General features: G+C 45.8%; 1 protein-coding gene across 3 annotated transcripts in view; it reads right to left on the bottom strand.

Moving 5' to 3' along the window:
* EVC2 (EvC ciliary complex subunit 2) overlaps nt 1-27,915 on the bottom strand; it is a 153,132-nt gene that overhangs the window by 13,709 nt on the left and 111,508 nt on the right. For all 3 annotated transcript variants that reach the window (XM_043447727.1, XM_043447728.1, XM_043447729.1), the window contains exons 17-19: nt 11,773-12,000; nt 3,562-3,776; nt 1,854-1,941 (exon numbers count right to left, since the gene is read on the bottom strand). In XM_043447727.1, the coding sequence (XP_043303662.1) occupies nt 1,854-1,941; nt 3,562-3,776; nt 11,773-12,000 (531 nt within the window). The remainder of the gene's footprint in view (nt 1-1,853; nt 1,942-3,561; nt 3,777-11,772; nt 12,001-27,915) is intronic.

The raw sequence follows: 27,915 nt of genomic DNA, 5'->3' as shown, positions 1-27,915 counted from the left end.
CCCTACTCCCAGTCTGGAGCTCAGGCTAAGAGACATGAGGTAGAAAAATGTGAGCTCCAATCCTAGCTCCACTGAGCTCCTCAATGTGAACTTGGACAATAATGTCCCCTCTGGAGGACCTGTCTGAAAGGGGATGATGGTAGAATGGCCTGACAGTGAGATGAGTGGCAAGTACTCTCCTGAGTCCTGCCATGGGTGGGTACTCCTCTCTTGCTATAAATAGCAAGAAAGCCCAGGTCAGCTCTCATGTCAAAGAGGAAGGAGCATGTTAGACTTACTACTGACTTTGATGCTTAACCTTGGTTTCCTGTCTGGTGTGACTGGCAGAATAATGGCCTCGAAGGTGTTCATGTCCCATCCCAGAACCTGGGAATATGTCATTTTACATGGCAAGGGACTTTGTGATGAAGCTTAATGATGAAGCCTAGACTGATTATCCAGATGAGTCCAACCTCATCATCACATGGGTCCTTAAAAGCACAGAACTTTTCATGCTGTGGTAGGTTAGAGAGAGATGTGATGACAATGGAAGAAGCATCAGTAAGACGTGATTTGTTGAGTTTGAAGATGAAAGAAGGGAGCCATGAACTGTGAAATTCAAATGCCTCTAGAAACTGGTAACAGCTGTCAGCTGACAGCTAGCAAGGAAATGAAAACCTCAGTCTTACAACCACGATGAACCAAATTCTGACAATTACTTGAATGAGGAGAAGACAGATTCTCCCAGATCCTTAGAAGGAGTACAGACCTGTTGACACTTTGATTTCAGTCTGGCAAAACCCATGCAGGACTTCTGGCCCACAGAACAAGAAGATAATAAATTTGTGTTCTGTTAAGCCACTAAATTGGTAGTAATTTGTTACAGCAGCAATAGGAAACTAATACAAGTGAGAAGATGTGTGTGCCTGTGGACAAGTTGTGGCCAGTCCTGCCGGCTGGACACCTGAAAGTGTCCCTACCCCTTCTCCCTGCCGGCTCTCTTTGGAGGTGGAAAAGGAAGTGTTGAATTTGTAACCCCCCTTGCAACCAGGGATCCATGGGTCGGGTCGTCTCAGGACATGAGTATAATTTGCTTCAAAGACTTGGTGGCATGTACTTTCTTGGAAAGAAAAGACAGCAGAGTGATTGTGTTCTACCTTTACCCTCTTCACGTGAACACAGACACGGCAGCTGGAACTTCAAGGAGAGTTGGGAAGAATCAGAGTGTAACAGTGACATCATTGAACTGAAGCAAGGTCAGCAACACCTACCTCCCAATGGCCTGTGACTGGCATAAGCCACTGTCACAAATCACGTTTGCTGAGACTCAAGAAACCAGGAATCCCACCTTGGAGTGCACATAAAACACCACTAGTAGAGTTATGTAACTCTGCATACGACTCGGTGTGCGCAGCCTCGCGCTCTGTCTCAGGAATGCTGATGAGGGCTGCAGCTCTGGCCAAGAATGAGGCTACCTAGCCCCAACAAAGATAAGCTGAAACGTGGTGTGCAATCTCAGCATTCTCCTTATATGGCCCAGATTTCAATGACCAACTTTGTTCCTGGTGGAAACTACTCTGTGTATATTAAACCTATTTAAGACTGAGAAGAAGACGGGTTGGGTGCCTGTCTAATCACAGAAAAGAAACTGACCAGGGCAGTGATTACTATTGTTTCTGTTGCTGCCGTGACCCTGACTGAATGTCCCCTAGGGGCTGGCCCTGGGCCAGGCCTTTTCACAAATCCTCTTAGCAGTTCTCAAGGTTCCTGTTACCATCTGTGTCCTGCAGGTGAGGAAACATGGACTCTGAGAAAAACGTCAAGTTATGGGCTGGCAAGGGATGGACCCCAGGACACAGTGAACTTGTTCTCACCTGGCCGTACAGGGTCAAAAAGGTGTCCGTCTCCATATTCTCCAGCAAATCTTCCAGCACGACACTGTCTTCTTGCTCCTCTCTCAAACTAGGGTGAAAACAAAATATCCATCAGTTCAGTGTTGTTATAAAGTTATCCTATGAGAAGATTGTCTAGTTGGTTAAATAACAAAGTATCACAAACCTAATCTACATGATTTAAAAAAAAAAAATCCATCAAAAGAGATAACCAGAAGAAGCTGGCCTCTTTTTAGCTAGATTATCTTGCAAATAAATGAATCCGGGACTGCTCACCAGGATGGAGGGCTCCTTCAAGTGAGAATTTTTGTGGGAACCGTATGGAGACTTTTCTGTGGCTTTGCAGGGCAGCCTGTGCTCTGCATGGCTATTAGCATAACTGATATCATCTTGGGCCCTTACAGTCTTTCCTGTCCTTCTGCTGACCCACCCAGGACTGTGCAATGAATCAGTTCTCTGTCGTCAAAGGCTTTGTAGTTAATAGATATTATTTAATAATCATTAGGGTCAGGTATTCTCTGTGCTCTGTTATTCCCTAGACAAGGATGAAAACCTTCCCTTAAGTATTCCTGGCATCCATGGGACTAGTTACCCATTCATAAATTTTGACTTAGGAACGCACGTCCCATTTCCAAGCACCTAGCCCATACCCTAGGTTAATTATAAAATTGCCACAGTGGCCCCTCGGTTTAGAGTGAAGCTGTGAAGGCTTCTGGGCTGTTGTCCGCCTGACCCCACTATGTGAGTAAGTCACCCTAGATAAATAGATCCATCGTCGAAATGGAGCTGCCTGCCTTGTTTTTCAGCCTCAAGATGCCTACTCAGTACAGTGGGCACTTTTTGTTCCCTCTGACCTTCAACAGTGATCTTAATGTGAAAACTCTCAGTATTAGCTGCCATGCCTGGTGCTCAAGAACACCATGGTTTGGGGTCTTCATCCGTCAAGTGCTCCTGTGTTGACATGGGCCCAGAATCATCTCCCAAGGATGGACCTGGCTCTGACCACAAAAGCTGGGTGGCACCTTATCACATGAGGTCTCCATCAGGCTTCTTGACTTCCCAGGGGGAAGGAAAGGGGTCTTCCCAGTTTATCCCCTCAGCCAATTAAAGTTGGTATCCTGGGTTATCCATCCTGCCTTCTTGCTGGTTAATACAATCTAAACCCTTTGAGGGTATAACTCATACAAAAAGTATGATCATCAGCAATTCTCTCCATGAAGCATGGAATACATTAGGGTGTTAAATATCCTAAAATCCACAATCAAGTCCAAGTCAAGTCAACATCTCTGAGCATTTTCCTCTGATCAAACAGATTCAGCCTCTTATGCTATTATTTCAATGGAACAGAAATGCACTTTGATGCTGTGTTTACACAGAAAAGCATGATCAAACACATTAAAGTCACCTATAATCTCACCACACAGAAATCACATCTATTACAGTCTGGCCTATTTTCTTTCAATGAATTTGTGTTTTCAAAAATGGAGTCATGCTATGTATTATAGTGTTTACCCTGTCCTTCACAGTGGAAAATTATGAAGCTGTTAAAAATTATGTTTTCCAAAAGATATATGTACCCCTGTGTTCAATGCAACACTATTTACAATAAGCCAAGATATGGAAGCGATCTAAGTGTCCATCCACAGATGGATGCATAAAGAAGATGCCATACACTGGGTCCTCAGCTCACCTCTGCTGGTGATGCTCCAGTAGCTTCTGACCCTTGCTCAGGGCTCGCCGCAGGACAGCAGAGACCTGCCTTTCAGAATCCGTCTCCTCCGGCTCCTGCAGAAGCCCAGGTCCCTCGCCCGCCCACTGCTGCCGACCGTCCAGGGCCCGCTGCAGCTGGGCCGCCTCCTGGCGTGCCAGCCGGTCCTCCAGCTTTCTCTCCAGCTCCTGGAGCTCCTGCGCACAGATGGGCAGGCACTGAGCACAAGGCAGGGGGGCTGCAGGGTAAAATCCACCCCTCTCGGCTCGGCGCTGCGAGCCTGGCAGACCTCCTCTTTTTTTTCTTCTTTTTAATTAATTAATTTATTTTAGTTGGAGGCTAATTACTTTACAATATTGTAGTGGTTTTTGCCATACATTGACATGAATCAGCCATGGGTGGACATGTGATCCCCATCACTGTCCGCTCCCCCACCAGCCAGTGGTGCAAATAGCATCATGAGACTGCATTCGGGTCTCTCACATCTCGTGCCTTTGCACATGCTGCGCCCCTACCTGCAGGCCTTTTCCCTGTTTTCCTGGCCAATTCTGAGTCTTCTTTCAAGGACTGGCTTTAGAAGAACCTCCTTGGGGGAACTGCTTTGTGTTGGTCTCAGACACAGTCCATGATGCTACTGACTGGAGCTGCCTGGGGGTCCTCACCTGGGTCCACACTCCCTGTGGCAGCCCCCAGAGACATTTCCCGATGGGCCGATGCTAAGGTTGGACCTGTCCTTGTGATTCTTATGACTACTTTTGCAACTTCTTATGAATCTATAATTATTTCAAAATAAAAATCTTAAAAATATTATCTTCAGTATTAAACATTCAGTAGAAATTAAACATTAAACAGACACTAGAAAATGAAGGATAGAAAGATGTCAGGGAAGAGAAGCATGTTACGAAGTTAGCAGCTTGTGCCTGCGCACTGGGACAACACCTCAGCCACAACCATCAAGGACCTTGAAAATACAAGGAACACGCCCTCGAGGGTACATGGCACACCAGGGCCGCACAGCAGCGTCACAAGTAGAGAAAAAGAACATGGCCCGGGTGCTCTGCCTTATGTGGGTCAAAGGTGGGGTGTCTAGGGGTCACTGGTTCTCTTTCTGTTGGGAACTTAAGAGAGCAGGAATTAGGGTGCAGAGAGGGCAAGGCAGGGTCACTCAAGAGGTCAGGTGTGTAGGTCAGCCAGAGCTTCCCCTAAACAGGAACTTCATGAGTGGGGCAGTCTGCTTTTATCTACTTTAGTTGGCAATCTGTTTATTGAGACAGAAGTTTTTGAAATGGTTGCCTCGGTAATCAAAAGCTGCCAGGGACTTACTACAGGCTCCCTAAGTTCCTTGGGAGATACAGATACCCCCTCCTCAACTGGCCACTCACTACCCCTAGTATTTTCCTGTTACAGACTGAATGAACACTTGTGGTCCCTTAAATCCACATGCTGGATCCCTAATCCTCAGTGAGAGGGTGCCTGGAGGTGTAGAGGTGTGGGCTTTAGGGGTTAGTAGGGCTTCCCAGGCGGCACTAGTGGTAAAGAACCTGCCTACCAATGCAAGAGATGCAAGAGATACAGGTTCCATCCCTAAGTTGGGAAGATCCCCTGGAGGAGAAAATGGCAACCCACTCCAGTATTTTTGTTGGGAAAATCTCATAGACAGAGGAGCCTGGCAGGCTACAGTCCATAGGATTGCAAAGAGTCAGACAGGACTGCAAGCAGTCATGCATAGGTTTAGATAGACACGAGGGTGGGGTCCCCATGATGGCATTAGTGCCCTTATAGGAAGAAAAAGAGATTGGAGCTCTCTCTCTCACAGGACACAGTGAGAAGGCAGCTGTAAAGAAACCACAAAGATTCTTCACCAGAAACAGAATCAGCTGGCACCTTGATCTTGGACTTCCCAGCCTCAAGAACTGTGAGAAAATCAATGTCTGTTATTTAAGCCCTGAAGTCTACGGTGTTCGGACACAGCAGCACATGCAGACTAGAACAATGCTCTATTTCCTGCTAGAGTGTGAGCTCCTGGGGGGCAGGGCTGCATTTCTATCCCCTCACCTGCAGCACATGGCCTGCCTAGCAGCTCACACCTGTTACAGATGTATGTGGGGTATCAGCGTATTCTACACGATGAAGACTGGGCTGGACCAGCAAACGTGGATCATGCCTCACACCAACCATACTCAGGTCACGCCCAGCGCTGCTCTCAGTGCCCTGCCTAGATTCATCTCATTGAATCCTTATAAAAATTATATGGAAACCATACTTCTTTTCTATGTTGAAACTGAGGCAGAAATAAAAAGTAATTTGCCAGGTCATGTGATTCTTACGGGGGCTTCCCAGGGGGCTCAGCAGTGAAGACTCCACTTGCAATGCAGGAGGCACAGGAGACGTGGGTTTGGTTCCTGGGTCAGGAAGATCTCCTGGAGGAAGGCATGGCAACCCACTCCAGTATTCTTGTCTGGAGAATCCCATGGACAGAGGAACCTGGAGGGCTGCAGTTCATAGGGTTGTAAAGAGTTGGACATGACTGAAGGGACTCAGCACACACGCCCATGAATCTTAAGTGGCAGAACAAGAATATGGCAGCAGGTCAGCTCCACAATTTGGTCTGTGCCCTAATCCCCAAGCAATACTGTCTCTCACTGGCCAAACAAGAAATTTGCAGCCTGAGGCCATCAGAGTCAGAGAATCTGGGTACAAGAGACTATGCACAGTCTGTTTATGTGGGGAAGAGAGGGTGGGCAGGAAGGTGGGCTTTAGGGGTTAGTCATTGAAACCATTGTCATCGAACCCATTATTCACCAGATTGGCCCGTGTTCTACCTGGGGGTGGGGTGTGGGTGGGGTTTGATCCTAAGAGGCCTTGGATAGATGTCATCAGGTGATGGTGGTCCTTGATCCTCCTAAATTTTGTACAAAACAATCTGCCTTTCTGCAGAGGCACTAAAGCTTGCATCAGAGTCTCAGAAACGTTACTCAAAAATCAAGACATGGAGAAAATGGCCAGAGAGGTAAACTGAGGTCATAGCATGGAGAGCATGTAGGTTTTGCCTCCAGTGCTGTGAGGAGTTTGGGATGCTCTGAGTACAGGCTTCCGGCATGATGAGATTGCCAATTGTTCCCATCCTTCGCTTCGCTGCATCCCAAATGGAAACATAACCAAACACAGCATTTCCAACAGCACTAATGAGTTCCCACCCCCATGTTCTGTCAGCATGTCTGGAGCTGGTCATGGACCAGGCTTCCATTGAGGTGCCAGCCCCAGCCCACTGCAGGGGGAAGGAAGGGACAAACCCACACCTGCTAGTGTCCCTGAAACAGGCAGAGCACAGAAAGCTGGCGTGTCACACTTTGATTTTCCAGGACCAGGTGAACCCCAGTTGGGAACAAACATATCCTGCAGGTTCTAAGTTGCTGATGGCAGGTTCTCCCAGGGGTCAGTCCTATCTCCAAACCTCTGCACTTAGCACTACTGGAATCCAAGATGTGGTTCTAGAATCTGCTCTCTTCACTAGAGTTTCAATGCTGAGGCAGGGACTCTGGGACTGTCTTGTTCATCCCTCTCTCCAGCAGGGAGTAGGCTTCCCAGGTGGCTCAGCTGTAAAGAATCTGCCTGCCAAGCAGGAAACCTGGATTGGATCCCTAGGTTAGGAAGATCCCCTGGAGAAGGAAACGGCAGCCCACTCTAGCATTCTTGCCCGGAGAATCCCCTGGACAAAGGAGCCTGGCGGGCTATAATTCATGAAGTCACAAGAACTGGACACGACTGAGTGACTAAACAGCAAGAGCAGCCTCCCAACAGAGAGCAGGCACCTGGCCTATGGAAGGAGTCACAGTCATCAGCATCATCTTATTATTAAAGATGATAATGGCAATTAGCATGCACCGAACTTCCACACTGCGCTAGATTCGACTCATGGTATCTTTACATGAATTAATGCATTTGATCTTCCTAAACCAGCACAAACTAGGAATCTGTTAATACCCCATTTTATAAATAAGTCAGCTAAGGAGCAGAGAGTGTAAGGACATGTGAAGTCCCAAGAGCCTGAGAGAGGAGTGACTTCAGGTTTCTCTAACTCGGGGCCCTATCTCTTGCTCCCATTGTCTCTGGAAAGCACTCTGTAGACATCTGTTGAATGAATGGATGGATGGACAGATGGGTAGATGATGATGAAGACAGTTCCAGGCCATTTACTGGGCATGAGGCATTCCGGGGTGAATGAGACATGGCCCCTAGACTCGGGAAACTCACGGTCTAGTGTGGGAGACAGTTGTGCAAACACAGATATAGTGACAGGTAACAGTCACCTTAGGGAATCTAGATGGAGGATGACTTGAGCACAGAGCTGGGAGAAATCAACTCTACCCAAGGGAATCATGGATGGCTTTACAGAAGAGGCAACATTTGGCTTGTTGTAGCTGCCAGAGAGGAGTATGTAGGGTGAGCAGCAGAAGCATTCTAGACAGAGGTCCTTCAAAGGAACTGAGGCCTGAATGTATCTCCAGTGCTCAGGAAGGTCCAAGGGCTAAAATGCAGGGTCTGAGGGAAGGAGGGGTAGAGGGGAGGTATTAAAATATGGAGCTGGGAATGGGGCTGTCACTAATTTTATTTTTCAGAAATGTTCCTTTGGCTGAAGGGTGGAGGAGACTATAGTAGGGAAAGAAGGAGGCAGGCAGAAACTGGTGTGAGAACAGGAACTGGGCTTTGCAAGCAGGAGGTATGGGCTTTGATTTCCAGTTCTGGGACCGTGGTAAAATGAGTCAACAGTCCTAAGCCTCAACTCCATCTGCAGAATGGGAATAAAAACATCCTGGGGCTGACAGAAGGTTTACACACTTAACACGATGCCCTGGACCTGATGAGAGCTACTCCTGGTGTGATTTTTTTGTTTTCAGGTCTAGATTTGTCTGAGTATCGAAGCTGGGTGGCAAAGGTCAAAAGTGAGAAAATTAAGGCAGAATCGACAGACTGAGTGATTGATGGCGAGTGGGCAGTAAGGCAGAGGACAGAAAAGGAAGACGTCCAGTCCAGGCTTGGGAAAGTAGACACACATGAAGCAACTGAAATTGTGGATTAAATATAGCGGGTGCAGTTAGCCTGGGGTCACATGACGTGTTATGAGTAAGACCATCACATTTAAAGCTGCCCATGATTGCCATTCAACCCCACTATTCAATTATGTCCTTTCTGTGGTCCAGTTTCACAAAATGGGTCTAAATGCTTCATCAAATGAGGGGAGCCTGACACAGGTTTCTCAGGAGTTACTGCCTCCAAAGCATTTCATTTCATGCTTTTAAAATTCTGAATGTGTAACAGCTTAAAAGCCCATTCCCAATGGGAAAGTAGTTTTCCCAGAATGATCAAATTGCAGAATGAAAGTCTAATATCAAGTGTAAAATGATAGGTTTATCTTCCCTCCAAATGTAAATCTTCATTAAAATAAAAAAAACCTGGCACTGTATCCATAGTTTTATTGGTTGCTTCTAATTCAATTCAGGACATGTTAACGCTTCTACTTCAAACACATTCGAGAATAAGGAAGCTTTGATGCCACTCAAAAGGGCTTTAATGTAAAATTGAAAATGTAAGTGTTGTGCTACGCAATTACTAGTAGGAACGAGGGCTGCTGAAAGTAAGAAGGGCCATTAGGTCTCCTAGGGTTGAATTGAGGTGTTTCTCAGAGCGTTTATAATGACGAGATCGGGAAGCCAGAGGCTCCTAGTGTCTGTCTTTGTTCCTAATTTGCTTGACACATGACCATGGTCCTGCCCCTCCTCTGAGGACCTCACCTCCTTCACCTGTAATTCCTTTCATGGTAACAGGACTATAGAGAGTTTTTTCTACTTGAGCCAATGTTGGCGAGCTATAATTTTTTAGAAATGTTGAAATTCACCTACATAAAATTATTGTTCATAGAATTCTCTTATTTTTAAAAACTCTAGGGCATCTATTGTCATGTTGCCTTTTATACTCCTGATATTACTTCTTTATCTCTTTTTAAAATGGTCAATCATGCCAGATATTTGCATATCTAATTTAGTTTAATTCATCACCTTGGAGATCTTCTGACTGAATGGCTAAAGTATTTTTGGATTCCTTTGTTCTGTTAGCAGAAACCTTTGATGACAAACTCACAGATGGGACTCCCCTCCCTCAACCCTGGCAGGGCTGGAGATGGACAGGGGATCCTGGGGGCTCCTTTGAGCACAAGCGGCTTCCCCCCACCACCCACCCTCCGCACCAACCCCACTGGTTGCTCTAGGCCTCAGGACACCCCACAGCCCCCCACCCTGGTCCTTCAAATTAACCCCCCAAGCCCTGGAGGTCCTGGTTTTCTCCATTTGCTTTTGGATTTCAGCCTCTGGGTTTGCATACATCTCCTTCTGTGAGTTCAGATTTTTCCAAGCTATCCTCATCCCTTGGGAATTTTCCTCACCCTACTGTGAACTCACAAAGCAAGAAAAAGTACATTTATTTTTATTCATCCAGTGTCCGGATGTTTTGTGCTGGGATACCCACAAAGTCTCCCCTTGCTTCCTATCCCTACAAGCAGGTGTCCAAGAGCGGGGTGCACTATATTTGCTGGAAAAATAGCCTGGACTCTTCAGAATCTGGGCTTCCCAGGTGGAGAAGCAGTGAAGAATCTGCCTGGCAATGTGGGAGACACAAGAGATGCAGCTTTGATCCCTGGGATGGGAAGATGCCCTGGAGAAGGAAATGGCAACCCATTCCAGTATTCTTGTCTGGGAGATCCCATGGACAGAGGAGCCTGGTGGGCTATAGTCCATGGGGTTACAAAGAGTCTGACACAACAGACCGACCAAGCACATGTGCTTCAGAGTCTAATGTTATTTATGATTTTCTATAAAGAAATGGGAACGTCCATCGACAGGATCAACTGTGGACATGACCCAGGGGCTAAAGTCAGAAAAGAACAGATTTCATTTACTAGCTCTGTGGACCTTGGAAAAACTTGGAAAAACCTTGGAAAAAGCTTGACCTGCCACTTGCCCGAATCTCATTTCTTTACTTGAGAATTGGGCACAGAAACACGACCAGATTCACAGCGTGGCTCAGTGATTAACTGACATGATGTCTGACAAAGAACATAATTGCAAAGAGGCATAAAATTGCAACTTATTATTAATCATGCTGAAATGAGCGTCTTAAGACGCATGATGGAGTAGAGCATTATTAATGCTTAAATGAGAGCATGCCCATTTCACACAGCTCATTAGTGCTCGCCTGCCACACACATGGCACTCAATAAATGTGAGTTCCATTTAGGTGACTATTATAATAATACACAAAATTCTAAAATTACACATACGGGAACTAAAATTAGTCCTCAAAGCAGTTATGTCGCTAGCTTTTGTGTTATGAATATACCTCCTACATCTTGAAAACATGCAGCATGTAGAAATAATGGTAATAATTAAAATTTTGAAAATAAAAACAAATCCAATACTTCATAACATCTAAGGCGCCCTTCACTGAAAACGGTGCTAAGTTGCTTCAGGCATGTCTGACGCTTTGCGACCCCATGGACTGTAGCCCACCAGGCTGCTCTGTCCATGGGATTCTCCAGACAAGAACAGTGGAGTGGGTTGCCATGTCCTCCTCCAGGGGATCTTCCCAACCCAGGGATCCAACATGCATCTCTTACATCTCCCGCATTGGCAGGTGGGTTCTTTACCACTGGCGCTGCCTGGGAAGCCCTCATTGAAAGCTACACAACTACTTTTCATGGTGGTGGTGGTTTAGTCACTAAGCCATGTTCGACTCTTGCAATCCCATGGACTGGGAACCTACCAGGCTTCTCTGTCCATGGGATTCTCCAGGCAAGAATACTGGGGTGGGTTGGCACCTCTCTCTCTACTTTTCATGGCACTGTCAAAGAAACAAACAGCTGCTGGCTGCAAGAGGAATCCCAGGTTCCCAGATGTTAAAAATGCTAACATTTAAAAGGTTTGCTTCCTGAAGGCAACGAAATAAGAGGAGCCTTGGGCAGCAACAGTGCACTGGGCTCCCATGTAAGTTACCTCACTCAGCCCTCCCCAGGACCCCTCGGCGGAGACAGGATGGCAGACCACCCATCCGATGGTGGGAGAGATGGAGGCAGCCACCAGAAAGAACCACTGAGGGAGGCGGTGTAGTGGGCATCCTTTCCTTCCCGGGTCCTGCACTCACCGGGCTGTGTGACTCCAGGATCTGCATGCAGGCCGACTTGGTCAGGGTCTCCGACGCGCTCAGCTCCTCCAGAAGCAGGTCCTGGATGCTCAGAAGGGCGGTATACGCCCACAGGGTCCTGGCCATCCTGGCCGCCTTCTGGAACTGCAGGGAGACGAGGGACTCGGCAAAGCGTCCCTCCTGGGCCTCCAGCTGCTGCACTCTCTCCCGAAGCAACTCTCCTCGGACCTGGGAGGGGCCAGCCAGAGACCAGAGAGCCGTGAGTAAGCGGAGGTCAGAGGACAGAACGTGGCTTACAGAGAGCAGCTGGTATCGGTGGTATTTGTATCGCTGCAGGTAGGCAGCCAGTCATCCAGTTGGGACCCTGAAGAAGGTCTCAAGAGTTAAAAGCATCAGTACTGGAATCTCAGCGTGCAGCTTAAGACAGCATGGGCACCTCCGCTTATAAAGACGCTCACTGCGGGGCTTTTGGAATCTAGCTGTTCATTCCACATTTATCATTCTTGGAGGAAAACTGAACTGTGTTGCTCTCCAGGGCAAAATCTTTTAAGCTTCCCCATCCTACAGGATGAAAGTTCAGTCTTCCTAACAAGGTCTCCAAGCCCTTCGCACCCCCATCCAGGCTAAGGTACAGCTGGTCTGTTCTGCCATCCCCACCCCACACCTGGACTTCATACCCGTGATGGCTCATGCTCTGCCCACCAGGCTCCTTGCATCTACAAATCCAAACTTTGGTATGATTCAAATGCCGGGCATCCTCATCCTCCCGAAAATCTCCTGTTTGTTCTCTGCATCTCTGGTTCCCAAGGAGCCACTTTGGAGCATCCTCACTTTGCATACCTATTGCCCCCTTCTCTGTGTTTCCTTCATCTCTCAAGCTCCTCTTCCCAGTTGGCACCATACTGTTTACCCCAGCAGAACAAAGCTCCTCTGGGGGAGGGCCTTAGCACCTTAAGGGCTCAGAAGAAACTCTAAATGAAAGAATCCTTCACTCAACTAAGTATTAATAGTTTGTTCATTCCAGCGCCTCTACACTTTCTCCACATCATTACCTCTTACACTTTCTCTAGAAAACCTGCTGCAGGGAACAACAAAGTCTAATAGATGGTAAAGAATCTGCCTGCAACATAGGAGACCCAGATTTGATCCCTGGGTCGGGAAGATCCCCTGGAGGAGGAAACGGAAACCCACTCCAGTATTCTTGCCTGGAGAATTCCATGATAGAGGAGCCTGGTGAGCTACAGGCCATGGGGTTGAAAAGAGTTGGACACGACTGAGCTCACGCAACTCCACTCTCTGATTTCACCACTTGAGCCCCTAAGGGTAAGTATACACCCCTCTCCCCTGCCCAGGAAGCTAAAGCACAACCCCCAAAGTAACCTGCATAAGCACCATATCTTGATGAAGCCTTTAATTGCACCTTTCGTGGTTTGTGGAATTATATTCCCAGTAGCCCAAAGTCAAAGCAACCCAAGTGCCCCTCAACAGATGGATGGATAAACAGAATGGGGTCCTTATCTACATGATGGAATATTATGCAGCCTTGAAAAGGAAGTAGATTCAAGCAGATGCTACAACGTGGACGACATTATGCTCAGTGAAATCAACCAGTCACAAATGCATGAACCCCATAGGATTCTGCTTCTATGAGTCTCCTAGGACAGTCAAATTCATAGGGTCAGAACATAGGATGGTGGTTGCCAAAGGCTGGGGAGAGGAGCGGTGAGTTAGTGCTTAATGGGGACAGAGTTTCATTTTGGGAAGACAAAAAATTTCTGGGGATGGATGGTGTCAATGGTTGTGCACAATGTCAGTGTACTTAACGCCACTGAACTGGACACTGAGAAAATGGTTAAGATGGTACATTTCATGTTATGTATATTTTACCACAAAAAAAAAAAAAAAAAAAACCTGAAAAAAAAAAGTTTGTGAAACATTTTTTCCTGTCATGTAACCTATTTTTAAGAGTCACATGTTTGTATCTAGAGGTTTTAAAGTAGTTGGCATACTTCCATGATGTAGAGGCTGGCAGAAGATGATGCCCTGGGTTCTCCCACGTCTGCACAATTTTCCTGTCCCCATTGTGTGTCCTTCAGAGGAGAGCAAGCCCCACCTTGAAAGGCTCAGATTTCGCCTGTATGATCTGTCCTTCAGAAAAAAACTCTGCCACAAGGAGGAGGGAAAAAGTGTCCCAAAGAAGCAAATAGTCCACTTTGGGTGTTGTTGGCTGGAAAAGAGAAATCTGCTGGGGGAAACTTCAAAGGCTTCTTGGAGAGGCGGTCCTGGCCACAGGACCTGGAGAAGGAAGAACAACAAAGGAAACTAGTTCTTCAAAGACACACTGTGGGGACCTGCATATTTGGCTCACAAAATAGCCCACTATGATCAGGGACCAGAGGCAATAACACGCAGAACCACAGCATGAAACAGTTCCTCTGCAAGTTGTTATTATTCTTCAGCTGCTAAGTCATGTCCAGCTCTTTGGGCCTGCATGGACTGCAGCACACCAAGCTTTCCTGTCCTTCACTATCACCCGGAGTTTGCACAAACTCATGTCCATAGAGTCAGTGATGCCATCCAGCCATCTTATCCTCTGTCACCCCCTTCTCCTCCTGCCCGCAATCTTTCCCAGCATCGGGGTCTTTTCCAATGAGTCAACTCTTTGCATCTGGTGACCAAAGTATTGGAGTTTCAGCTTCAGTCCTTCCAATGAATATTCAGGGTTGATTTCCTTAGGACTAACTGGTTTGATCTCATTGCAGTCTAAGGGACTCTCACGAGTTTTCCAATGCCACAGTTTGTAAGCATCAATTCTCTGGCGCTCAGCCTTCTTCATGGTACAACTCTCACATCCATACATGACTACTGGAAAAACCACAACTTGAACTATATGGACCTTGGTCAGCAAAGGGACATCTCTGCTTTTTGAGAACTTCATTTCCCTGCTCAGAGGGAACATGAAGTCTTGTTATCTAAAGGATGTTACTAGACCCTACTCCTTCCTGGTTTGGAGTACTGGGTGGACAGCCACCTGCTTGGTGATCTGTTACCAGATCACAGGCCCCATTCATTTTGTTTTCTATATCTCAGGGATCACCTTTGACTGTTGTCCAGGTCAAGAAGCAACAGTTAGAATCAGACATGGAAAAACAGACTGTTTCAAATTGGGAAAGGAGGTCTTTATATAGGGCTACGATGTTTTAGAGGATGGAGAGGGGGAAGGGGGAAGGGATATTGAAGGATCCAGGCATTCAGGAAGAGGGAACAGCACACCAGAGGCACTGAGGCCGGAATTCATGGGGTCCTTAGGGATCAGTGAGAGAGTGAATTAGACCAAAACTGAGAGGAAAAGTGGAAGAGAAGGACATAGAGGTCAGACAGAAACCACAGTACAGAGACCCTCACTGCCTGGTGAAAGTAGGTAGCCTTTCTCTGGAGGCAATAGAAAGGGAGCTATGGAAAGCCTATTAAAGTTCTTAAAAAGGAAAAACATGAGTGATGGGAGATAAACAAGAAAAGGCTGAAAGGTCCCCTCATGACACACCTGCCATGAGCTAAATTTTCACGTTTCCTCCATGTGACTTCAATCTTCCCCACCTTTGGACAGGTAATGGCCCCAGTAAGCTATAAGGTCTCGTCCCCTGGAGACACTCAGGGTACAGTGAGGGGGCCAGGAGGGATATCTCATTTTATTTATGCAAAAGTCAAAGTCACTCAGTCGTGTCCGACTCTTTGCGACCCCACGAACTATACATTCCATGGAATTCTCCAGGCCAGAAAACTGGAGTGGGTAGCCTTTCCCTTCTCCAGGGGATCTTCCCCACCCAGGGATCGAACCCAGGTCTCCCACATTGCAGGCGGATTCTTTACCAGTTGAGCCATAAGGGAAGCCCTATTTATGCAAAGTTATTCCTAAAATGGGGGAAAAGTGTAAAGCCTTTTGTATATACTGCAAAAATAACCTGGACAGTGAAATTAAGAATAGAAAAATTCTTTAACAACCTTTTTCTTTCTTCTTTGGAAAATTTAATTTGTTAATTCCAGCACCATGAGAATGTGCCTCTAAAGGGGGCTATCATCCTTGTCTAAAAGAACTCCTGGGAAAAGATACAGATTTGCATTTCTATGAAGTATTAATGACAGATTTAATTAAATATTCAAGCTACCTAAAGTAATAAAAATTCACTTCCAAAACAGTATGCTGCTAAATACTCTTATTTTAAATGTGAAGCTCAAACAATTTCCCAGTTTCCCTGACAGAATGTGCATTTTGAAGGAGTTTCTTCTATGCTCTCTGATGTGCTTTATCACAAAATAAAATCAACCTGTCAATCAGCAGAGAATTATTAGGACTCCAAGGAGTTCAAGTCATCACACCCCTCCTCCTTGCACAAGTTTGGAAACAAAAACAACTGGATGTGTGGGTGAGCCAGATAGACACCAAATGTCAGCTTTAATATTGATGAAAACTAGATTGGAGAATGTGGCTCAGATGTGTTTGCAAAGGAGTGGACACTCCCCCAAATAACCAGCTTCCCCCCAAGCTCATCACATCATGGTCAGAGAATGGGGGCTTCCTGCAGGCAGACTGGCTTCTAAAGAGAGGAGGAGGTTGTATTGAGCATGCTCAGTTCCTTCTTTGATACCACCGATCAGATAGCACCCTTCCTGGAGAGAAGTGGGCAAGGAATGGAAAGAGGCCAGGATGTCACCAGCAAAGAGAAAGGAAAGACAGAGGTCAGAAAGGAGTCACATCAGGAATTTTATATCCAAATGCTGGGAGGAGATGATGAAACACTATTTAAATATAAGCATTCACTCCTATTCGAGTGGCTGACCACTCCCCAAAGCAGGTCAGTCTACATTAGGCTTTGCTGGATGGATTCAAAATTAAAGACTTTCTCCTTTATCTTGCATCAAGAAGGGGGTGGACTCAGTAAAGGTGTGTTCACATTTGTTGAATGAAAGAGTACCCTGCTAAATAAACATCATTATTTAAGATAGAAAAGTCGATTTCTATGCCTGGAAAGACATTTCTACCCACCCCATCATCTAGATCATTAAAGTGCAAAAATCTCAAATAAATTAATTTGACTTTGGAAGCCAGTGGGCTTTGATTAAACCAGTCAGTGTAGTTTTGTTTATGGATGATCTGTAATCTCTTATGAACTCTTACCACCGAGCTAGCTATATGACCTAAACAAATTGCTTAACTCCTCTGAGTCTCGGTTTTGTATGTGTAAAGCAAACAATAAGATAACAGATGACAACATCTAGTATAGTCTGTGGTGCCTAACAAGCCCCTAATAAATAGTAGCTGCCATATTCTTACTACTACTATTATTTTCACTATCATTACTATAATTAGTTAAATAGAGCTTCCTTCAGGTTGCAGGAAAAAGATAAAAGACAATAGCTTATAATATTGAGAGTTTTCTTTCCTCCTTTAGGAAATTTCTTCATTTCTAATTATAAAACACACACACACAATGTAGAAAAATATTAACAACTGAGATTCCTGGTGAAAGACAGTAGATTTATAACATGCATCTACTGTTCTATTTAAGGCTATTCTACTCAAGTGAAACTTTATCTACTGACTACTAAAAATCTCAGTCTTCTTCCCTCATTTGGCTCCTGACATATGTGCAGCAAGGCAGGAGACCAGTCTTCTCTGGGAACTCTGACCAGACTTCAAAAAAGTTCTATAGATACTGTTGTTGGGAGTTCTCCAAGTTCACAGTTCAGCCCAATCACACCAGAGTGAAGGTCACAGTCTGCAAACCCCAGTTACAGCTCAGAGACTCCAAGCAGCTTTTAAGTACTCCACTCTTAAACATGAGCAGACCACCGAGGATGGCCACTTTCCTGAGAAAACTCCAATGAATGTAGAGATAGCAACTTTAAAAATGAATGTTCTCAGAAAGATACAAGAGCTATAGAATCCTTAAAACAACAAAAGAATGTTGTTTTGTTAAGAAGAGAGTGTTCAGAGAGGGGAAAAAAGCTCTTAAAAAATGAAAATTAAAAATATAGATAAAAATTCAAGGGCTTCCCTGATGGCTCAATGGTGAGGAATCTGCCTGCCAATTCGGGGTACATGGGTTTGGGCCCTGGTCCGGGAGGATCTCACATGCCACAGGGCAACTGGGCCATATGCCACAACTACTGAGACCATGTTCTAGAGCCGGTGCCCCGCAGCAAGAGAGGCCGCTGAAATGAGAAGCCCATGTGCCACAACTAGGGAGTGGCCCCCATTCACCAAAACCAGAGAAAAGCCTGCCCAGCAAGGAAGACTCAGAACAGCCAAAATAAATAAATAAAATCTACAAATAACACAATTCAAAGGTCTGAAAAATAAAACTTAAGATGTTCCCCAGAATGTAAAGCAAAAGAACAAAGAGAAGGAAAATGGTAAAAAAAGAAAAATAGATAAACAGTCTAACATCTGAATAATTAGAGATCAAGAAAGACAGATTCAAGACCAGGAGTAAATCATCAAAATTAGTCACGAAAATTTCCCAGAATTCCAAGATAGGTCAAATTATCCATCAATTATGGGGGCAGAAGGAAACATTTTCAGTCTTGCAAAATTTTAAAATATTAAATCCTCCATGCATCCTTTCCTCAGAAACTAATACAGGATGTATGTCAATGGGGAAACAATGGAAACAGTGTCAGACTTTATTTTCTTGGGCTCCAAAATCACTGCAAATGGTGACTACAGCCATGAAATTAAAAGATGCTTGCTCCTTGGAAGAAAAGCTATGACCAACCTAGACAGCATATTAAAAAGCAGAAATATTACTTTGCCAACAAAGGTCTGTCTAGTCAAAGCTATGGTTTTTCTAGTAGTCATGTATGGGTATGAGAGTTAGACCATAACGAAAGCGGAGGGCTGAAGAATTGATGCTTTTGAACTGTGGTGCTGGAGAAGACTCTTGAGAGTCCCTTAGACTGCAAGGAGATCTAACCAGTCCATCCTAAAGGAAATCAGTCCTGAATATTCATTGGAAGGACTGATGCTGAAGCTCCAATACTTTGGCCACCTGATTTGAAGAACTGACATTGGAAAAGACCCTGATGCTGGGAAAGATTGAAGACAGGAGGAGAAGGGGATGACAGAGGATGAGATGGTTGGATGCCATCACTGACTCAATGGACATGGGTTTGGGTAGACTCCAGCAGTTGGTGATGGACAGGGAAGCCTGGCGTACTGCAGTCCACGGAGTCGCAATGAGTCAGACACGACTGAGTGACTGAACTGACTGTATTTCATTAAAAGAACGTATCGGGAAATAGAAGGGTGAAGGGAATTCGTAGCATGACCTCAAGATGGCAGCTGTGCATGAAATACAGAGGCCAATGTCTGGATTGGAGCACAGCTCTGCAGAGGTACACAGAGAGATGTCCTCAAGAAGATGGAATTAATAGACAACATGACTTATGTGACGGTCCTGATAGGATATTTGGCCATCCACCAAAAAGTGACTGAATCAGTGATAAGTACACAGAAAAGTAACAACAACAAAAAAAGAAACCGAAGGACAACAATGACTCCAGAAAAAAATAAAAGTTATATAGGAAAAAAATAAATCTGTTCTTATATGGCTCAGATGTGGGTATTTTTAAAATAATCATAGTAATAGAAACCTTTAATACAGATCTAACTGCATTGAATATGGGGGAAAATAGGAAGGGCTCATATGTTGCACAATGACAGAAGAAAGGCAGCTATATCTTATCTTCTATAAAGAGAAGTGAATAGATAATACCCAAAATCGAGAAATCAAGAAACAGGAAGGCAAGCATGATATTTAAAGATGTGGAGGTAAACACCAAAATATCAAACTGAAAAACTACAAGTTGTTACCTCTTGCAGATTTGCAAATGCGTATGTGTGTGGCTGAGAGGGCTGCTTTTGGGGGGGCACAAAACTCATAGAATTACACAACTCTTTAAAAGAATGCATGCGTGCATAAGTTTGATAAAAATGAAAAGTGAAATTTTAGAATGGACAATGTAGAAAAATGTTACCACAACCAAACTATCCAAAGATAACCATGGCAACATTTTGGTATGAGAAAAGTAGAAGTAGAATAAAAGACTAGAAAGGTAAGCTGAAGACTCTTTGTAAGGTCTTGAATGTTATGCTCAGGAATCTAGGCTTTGTTTCAGAGCAGTGGGAACCTATGAAACTTCTCTTAGGAACTTTGTTCAATATTCTGTAATAACCTAAATGGGAAAAGAATTTACCAAGAATAGATGTGTATACATATAATTGAATCATTTTGTTGTATACACCTGAAACTAACACAACACTGTTAATCAACTGTACTTCAATATAAGATAAAAATTAAAACCAAGGAAATTCCCTTAAACTGGTGCGTCAGGGAGATGACTGACAGACTCTGCCTTGAGGGGTGAAACGGGGTCAAGAGCAGACAGGAAGAGAACCATCTGGAGGCTTTCCCAGTCTTTGTAGGTGGATGAATGGATTTTCCCTTCCAAAGTACCTTTTTTTTTTTGCCCAAGCTTTATAAGGACCTGCACCATCAATTTTTTTCTCTTGTCAGGTCATCTGAAAAAGCACATTATTCGCATGCTTAAGCTCCAGTCACTTTTGAAATGTGAAGAGCTGTTGCTGACAGAAGCTGTTCCTGTCCCAGCCACCTCTGCATAATTGCCGAGGCTGCTGCAGAAACACACTGGGGTGCAGGAGTTTCACTCCTGATGAAGGGACTGCTAATGAAGTGTGCAAGCGTGGCATAGCCTGAAACCTGGAAACAGTGAATGAATAATGAATGGGTGAACGGTTATGTGGCAGACACGGCACTCAGACGGGGGGCATCATTAAGACAATACCAGAAATCATGGGTGAGCAGAAAATATGGTCTTGCCATTTTCATTTATATTTGAATGTCCCTAAAGATATACATGAGGTCTCCTGCATTGCAGGCAGATTCTTTACCGTCTGAGCCACCAGGGAAGCCCAAAGATATATATGAGAAATTTGTATATCAGTTCAATTCAGTTGGGTCTGATTCTTTGCGACCCCATGGACTGCAGCATGCCAGGCTTCCCTGTCCATCACCAACTCCCGGAGCTTGCTCAAACTCATGTCCATCAAGTTGGTGATGCCATCCAACCATCTCATCCTCTGTCATCCCCTTCTCTTCCTGTCTTCAATCTTTCCCAGGATCAGGGTCTTTTCCAATGAGTCAGTTCTTCACATCGGGTGGCCAAAGTATGGGAGCTTCAGCTTCAGCATCAGCCCTTCCAACGAATAGTCCGGATTGATTTCCTTTAGGATTGACTGGCTTGATCTCCTTGCAGCCCAAGGGACTCTCAAGAGTCTTCTCCAACACCACAGTTCAAATGCATCAGTTCCTCGGTGCTCAGCTTTCTTTATAGTCCAACTCTCACATCCATACATGACTACTGGAAAAACCATAACTTTGACTAGACGGATATACTCTGTGCAAAACCAGCAAGAGAACACACCAAAGATGAACTGAAATAGTCTTCATTTCTGGATCCATCAAATAAAAATTGGCTAATAGAACAAAGAAATGAGCATCAAGAGACCTGTGCTTTAGGCTTTATTTCACCACTCCATAGCTATGTGATCTTGGACAAGCCCCTCAACCTTTCTGAGTTGCAGTATTCTTACCTGTAAAATGGAAATAGTAAGAGTTGCTCTACTCGATTTACTACAGAAGGGTGTGGGATACACACAGAGGTTCCAAGATCATCTGAAATATCAAGAGATTGAGAAGAACCTAAATGTCTTTTAACTGAGCATTGGTTAAGTCATGTAGGGTTCATTCATATCATGAAAGGCTATACTGATGAAAAAAGAAATGAGGAAACTGTCATGTACTGATATGAAAAATCTTGAAATTTCAGGGTTAAGTAAAAAGCAGAGATGATACATGATAGACAGACAGATAAGTGACAGATAGACAAAGATAGATAGATGAACATAGAGAGACCGACCAATATATAGATAGATCTGTTTCTAATAATTGGAAAGTAAAAATGAGCCACACAGTTTGTGCTATGCTTTCTACTCGGCTCTATGGATTGACCCAGGCATTGAAGCAGGAGAAAGAAGCCACATTCTCTGTCCTGGTCAAGGCATTCCACAAGTAAAACCTTGGCCAGAGGCCACTATGAGTGGCAGCCTTCCAGCCCTACAGACTGACCAACTGCCCCAAGCTCTTGAGAGTCTCCTGAAGTTCAAGGTGCATGTATGCATGCTAAGTTGCTTCAGTCCTGTCCGGCTCTTTGTGACCCCATGGACCCTCTGTGGCCCACCAGGCTCCACTGTCCATGGAATTCTCCAGGCAAGAATACTGGAGTGGATTGTGTGTCCCCCCAGGGATTTTCCCAATCAAGGGATCAAACCTGTGTCTCTCACGTCTAAGCTGCATTGGCAGGTGGGTTCTTTACTACTAGCGCCACCTGGGAAGCCCAAGGTAGATGCTCAAATGTCCCTTTACCAATTGGGCACATGCCTCCAAGCCGCCCCCCTTGGTTGCCCTCCAGGAGACGGTAACTGCACTGACATGATCGACCCCTGCAGAGAGCAGCTCTGACCATCTATCAAACCCACATTGGAACCTTCTTGCTGAGGTGTCTGGTGTCCCCAGAGATGAACCCAGCTCTTGACACAGGCTGGGACTGCAACTTTACCTCCATCTCACACTTACAAGCAGAAGGAAAAGAACAGGTCAGACTAAGATACAGCCCCCAATCCCTAGAGCCAATGAGAGCAGAGGTCATGAGAGGAGGACCCACCAGCCGAGACCAACTTCTGGAACTACTAATGAATATATCCTGCAAAGGAGTCTCTATGAAGTGCCTAAATCCTGACAGTGTTTCCCTAAAAGGTCCAAACTTCTCAGTGCAGCCTTCCAGGCCCCTCATGGCCCGGGTCCTGCCTGGCTCCTAGTGCTCCCTTCTCCATATCTGACAGAAAATTCTCAGCCTTTCTGAGGACAAATAAAGCCACAAGATAAGCCTCAATAAATTACAGACACGTGTTATCATATATACTTTGTTCTCTAATACATACTAAGAGTAGAAACCAATAACAAAAGGATAGGGCTGTTTTTTTTGAAGGATCTGTTGAAATTAAAAATCAGTCTCCAAAGGATAAGTTAAAAAGTCTGGCTCTGGCCATGGCAGAGGAATGGGAAACAAATCTAGTCGTGAACCAGATTTGCTTTCCCACCAGTAGATAATTTCCCTGGGGGTGGTGAAGACTTCACCTTCCAATGCAGGGGGTGCGGGTTCCATCCCTGGTGGGGGAGCTAAGATGCCACATGCCTCACAGTCAGAAAACCAAAACATAAAACAGAAGCAATATTGTAACCAATTCAATAAGGACTTTAAAAATGGTCTACATCAAACAAATCTTTTTTAAAAAAACCAGACAAATCACATGATGCAACAGTTTTCAGACTCAACAATAGGAAGCACAAGACTGGGATTCTTGAGAGGAAAGGAAATAGATAAAGGTGAGCCCCACTGCCGCCCCAGGTTCCAGCCTGAATGCAGTTCCTAGGACACAAAAGGATGTCGTGGGAAACGTGGGGGTAGACCAGCAGTCTCCGTAGCTTCAGAAAACAGAAGCAGAGTTTGGGAGGTCACTGTGTTTAGAATCTGTGGGGCAGAGTTCCAAGGAGGAGGGAGGTGCCCAGAGAGAGAAAGAGATCCAGAGATTTGCAGGAGTGACCTCAAAGCTTTGGCTGAGTACTGTGCACGCTTAAAAAACAAACCTATGCCAGGCTAGGGGAAGAACCATAAGAGGCAGAACCATTGCTGGAGCTCACACAGAGCTAGAAAGAGTTTGTGTTCCCAGTACCCAGAGTGAAAAGACCCCATAACACCCAATGCAGCAGGTAGAGTTCTACGAAGGGTATTGCCTCAGCAGCGGGAATAACCTTAGCTCTCGATTAAAGCCAGCTCTGGACCCAGCCTAATAAGGCAAGTCTTGAAAGGATAAAATGAATCCCAAATAATATGCGTACATGTCAAAACTTCAACAGTAATAAAGAAAATACAAAAGCCAGTACCTAACATGTAAAATCTACAATGTTTAGCATCCAATAAAAAATTACCATGCGTGTAAAGAAGCATGAAAATATGATTCATAATCTAGAGAAAAATCAACCAATGGAAATGAGAGAGTTGATGGAATAATCAGACAAGGACACAAACTGATAAGAAAAATAATTGAGGTGTAAGGATCAGAAGGGAGGTTACGAAACTGTGATTATTTGCATACAGTATGAATTATTATGGATTTCTCAGGTGGCACTAGTGGTAAAGAACCTGCCTGCCAGTGCGGGAGATGTAAGAGATACTGGTTCAACCCCTGGGTCAGGAAGATCTCCTGGAGAAGGGAATGGCAACCCACCCCAGTATATTCTTGCCTGGGAAATCCCACGAACAGAGGAGGCTGGCAGGCTACAGTACATAGCATTGTAAAGAGTCGGACATGAATGAAACCACTTAGCACAAAAATTATTAGGCAAAAAAATCAGTAGAATCAACAGATACATTCTCACAACAATCCTGAGAGGTAGGTGTGTCTACCATCACACTTGAAAGATGAGTACAGTAGGGAGGGCACAGAGTGGTTAAGTAACTTGTTCAAAGTCACACAGCTAGAAAGTGGCAGAGCTAGGACTTGGACTCAGCGGTCTGGCTCTAGAGACAGAAGAAGGGAGTCTGGAAAGACTTATAAAAATTAGTAAGACTTTTCCTCAACAGTGTCAAATAAGCCCCAAACATAATTAGAAATAAGTCATCATTTACAATTGCAACCAAACCTGTAACACATCTGGGAATCACCATAAGGAATACACAAGACCTTAGGTATATGTGACCCTAGGATTTGTCACCCAAGTTTAAAGTATAAGGGAGAGATTATGGGAATGGACACAGGGGTGAGGGGGAGACTGGGACTGTCCCAAGCATATCGAGATGGAGGTTCACCCTATGTAATGGAAACAAATGTAAAATCTATTAAAGATCCTAAAAGAAGATCCACATAAAATAAGAAACATTCCAGCTTTTGGGAGAAGAAAACAATTCTCAAATGAGCCTCTAATTTTAGTTCAACCTCAACAGAGATTTCTTTTGGAATTTGGTTAACTTATTCTAAAATATACACCCCCCCGCCCCCCGCCACCAACATCCCCCAGGTTGAAAGTCTGCATCTGTGCATTTGTAATGAGCCCATCAGAAGGACCGGGAGTCTGTGGAGGGTAATGGGTGCTCTCCAGCCACCTTGGACAGCTCCTCTGACCAGAGCTGACACCTTACTCCAATAACCCGTCAGCTGGACAGAAAAGGTGGGCAGCTAGGAGGCCCACATTCATCCCTCTGCTGGGCTCTCTTTTCCTCTCTGAATCAGTCACACAGCTCTTTCTGGGAGAGCCACACTCCCCTCATTCAAGGCAAAGCTCAGGGTAGTCCGAGGGGCTTTCATATGAAAGCAAGAGGCAAACTTCTTAACGATCCATGCACAAATTGCCTGCTCATCTAAAACTGTGAACGTCTCAAGAGCAGGATCCTGGAACAGGGCCAGGCCCAAAGAAAAGGCCACAAACTGTTTCTTACAGGAGGAGGTGAAGGGGCTGAGGAAAAGGGGAAAGCCAAGGAGGTCAAGGAAAAGAAAAAAGGTGGAAGCAAGGGAGGGGATCTGGGGAGGAGGACCAAACAGTCCTGCTGGGAGACAAAGCCTCCTTCCAGTCACTACAAACCCAGCCCCGTTACAGAAAGGGCACAGGTGATGGACACAGACGTGCCGTGCGGGGGCCCCAGCTCAACCCCTCCCTGCTGGCGTGACCTTGGGTAATTCCCCCAGCCTTTCCAGACAGAAGAGTCTAGACCAGGGACATACCGACCTGGGGCTGAGGGTAGGGGGATATCTGATGCAGATTCTATTTAAGAAAGGGGGTGCCCAGCAGGTGCTCCCAGCCTGCTCTGCAGCCCCAGCCATGAAGCCGTGGTCCCTTTGGGGATACCCCGCTGCCAGCCAGGTCGGGGCTTGACCACGGGTCTTGGGGCAGTGGTCAGCAACCCCCCTTGCTCCATCTTGACAGCTGCACGAGCTTAGAGGGGCTTCCCAGGGCTGAAACAAGATCAAACGACTCTCAGCTCTTGGCATACCAACACCCGCCCCCAAGCACTGTCATTTCTCTGCAATTACCCTCAAATAAAAAATCTGAACAACGGCCGCTTGGATGCTGAGAGATGCAGCCAATCAATTTCGGGAGCAGCATCAAAGCCGTGGACTGGGGAGTGCCTATTTTACTGGCACTTGCTGCAGTGAAACAGCCATTTGTGAAGATGGCCTGTCGTTAAAAGGTCACAGCCGACAAATGACTCTTGGCTGCCTTTCTCTGTGAGCCTGGGATCAGGTAGTCTATGAGCTGCTCCATCACTGGGAGAAATGGGCACGGAGCCCACTCCAAGGGGAAAAAGCACCTTCCCACCCACTGCTCCTCACAAACTGGTGGGCTATCACTGTCGCTCTCTGTATTCAACAGATGTGGGAGCCGAAGCATGCTCATCCAACATTGCACAACCAGAAATAACCGTGTTCCATGAGAATATTCCCTGTCGGTCCTGAAGACGAAGATGAGCTAGAGCTTTACAATGTTGGGCCCACCAGCCCTGGCTACAGAAACGCAGGTGAACTCAGTCGGAGACTCAGTTTCCACATCTGTAAAATAGGGATATGGATCATTCCTATTTCTTACGGAAGTCAGGAAGGGTAAAGCCTATGGAATGAACAAGAAACAGGCTAGAATGGTGGATGTACATGGGGTCAGGGGAACTCAGGGAAGGTGGGCTGCTGCATCTGGTTCAGGAAACCTGGGGAACTTCTCACCCTATCCTTCACCGTCTCTCTCCTCTACAGTGTTGGTGAGACTCAGTCTGTCTTCCCAGATGACACTTGAGATCTTTCCACCACAAGTCTGCTCTCCCACCCCCTTGGGAGGCCCCAAACTCCAGCAAACCAGCCTTTGCATGGGGCTACAGTCTCTCTGGGTTCCTCCAAACCTGCACTGTGTCCTTAGCTATGGCTCAGGCCACCCATTCCTCCCACCAAACCAAATCCTAACTTATCCTTCTCCGACAATATCCACCTTATGTCTGATGAGCATGTACGCGTGCTAAGTTGTTCCAGTCGTGTCTGACTCTTTGGGACCCTATGGACTGTAGCCTGCCTGGCTTCTCTGTCCATGGGATTCTCCAGGCAAGAATATGGAGTGAGTTACCATGCTCTCCTCCAGGGGATCTTCCCAACCCAGGGATCGAACCCGAGTCTTCTGCAGCTGCTGCATCGCAGGCAGATTCTTTTACCACTGAGCCACCGGGGAAGCCCTCTTAAGTCTGACAGTGGGTCCCAGACCAGTGTGCGTTGGGGGAAACGTCTTGCCATGCCTGCCATGTTGCTAGTTCCTCCGTGGAGCCCCTGCCCCCTCCACCCCTTTCCTCTTCCCCTCCTGGGTGAACCGGGAATCCACTAGGCAGGCTTGGCTCAGCTCTGCTCTGGAGCCCCACTCCTGCTCCTCCAGGAAGGCTGCCCCCAGGACCCCCCAGGGATGTCTCAGGTTGGTCTGTTTAATTCTGGGTGTTTAGCAAGCCCATTTGGTGCTCATATAACTTCTAGCTTCTGAATTCGCCTTGAACAGTAAGACAGATGGTGTTTCCACCTGGACCTGCCTGAGTCTGTGTCTCCTGTCTGAATGGTACATAGCACACGCGTGGGAATAAGGGTGCCACTGCTTGGGCTCATAAGACATCAACAACCTGACGTACCTTCCCCGGAGCAGGGGCTATGGCTGTTTGCCAGATGATGCCTTTGTGTTCTGAGAAATACACTCACATTAACAAATCATAATAATTCTAAAACTTAAGCAAAGGACCTATGGGACAGAAAGTAGGAAGAAAAACAGCAGCTCTAGAATATGGTCCATACGTCCATTCACTGACACACTCCTCTGGGGGCCTGCCCTTAAGAGGGGAGGTGGCAGGCACCCCAGCAGTGACAACGTGGTGTAAACTCCTAAATGTCACCTCCTCAGAGACAGCTGACCTGACCCTCCCACCCACGGC

This window comes from Cervus canadensis, chromosome 26 (assembly GCF_019320065.1).
Source record: "Cervus canadensis isolate Bull #8, Minnesota chromosome 26, ASM1932006v1, whole genome shotgun sequence".
NCBI lineage: Eukaryota > Metazoa > Chordata > Mammalia > Artiodactyla > Cervidae > Cervus > Cervus canadensis.
The sequence above is the reverse complement of the archived record's forward strand: the minus strand, read 5'-3'. Positions and strand labels throughout refer to the sequence as shown.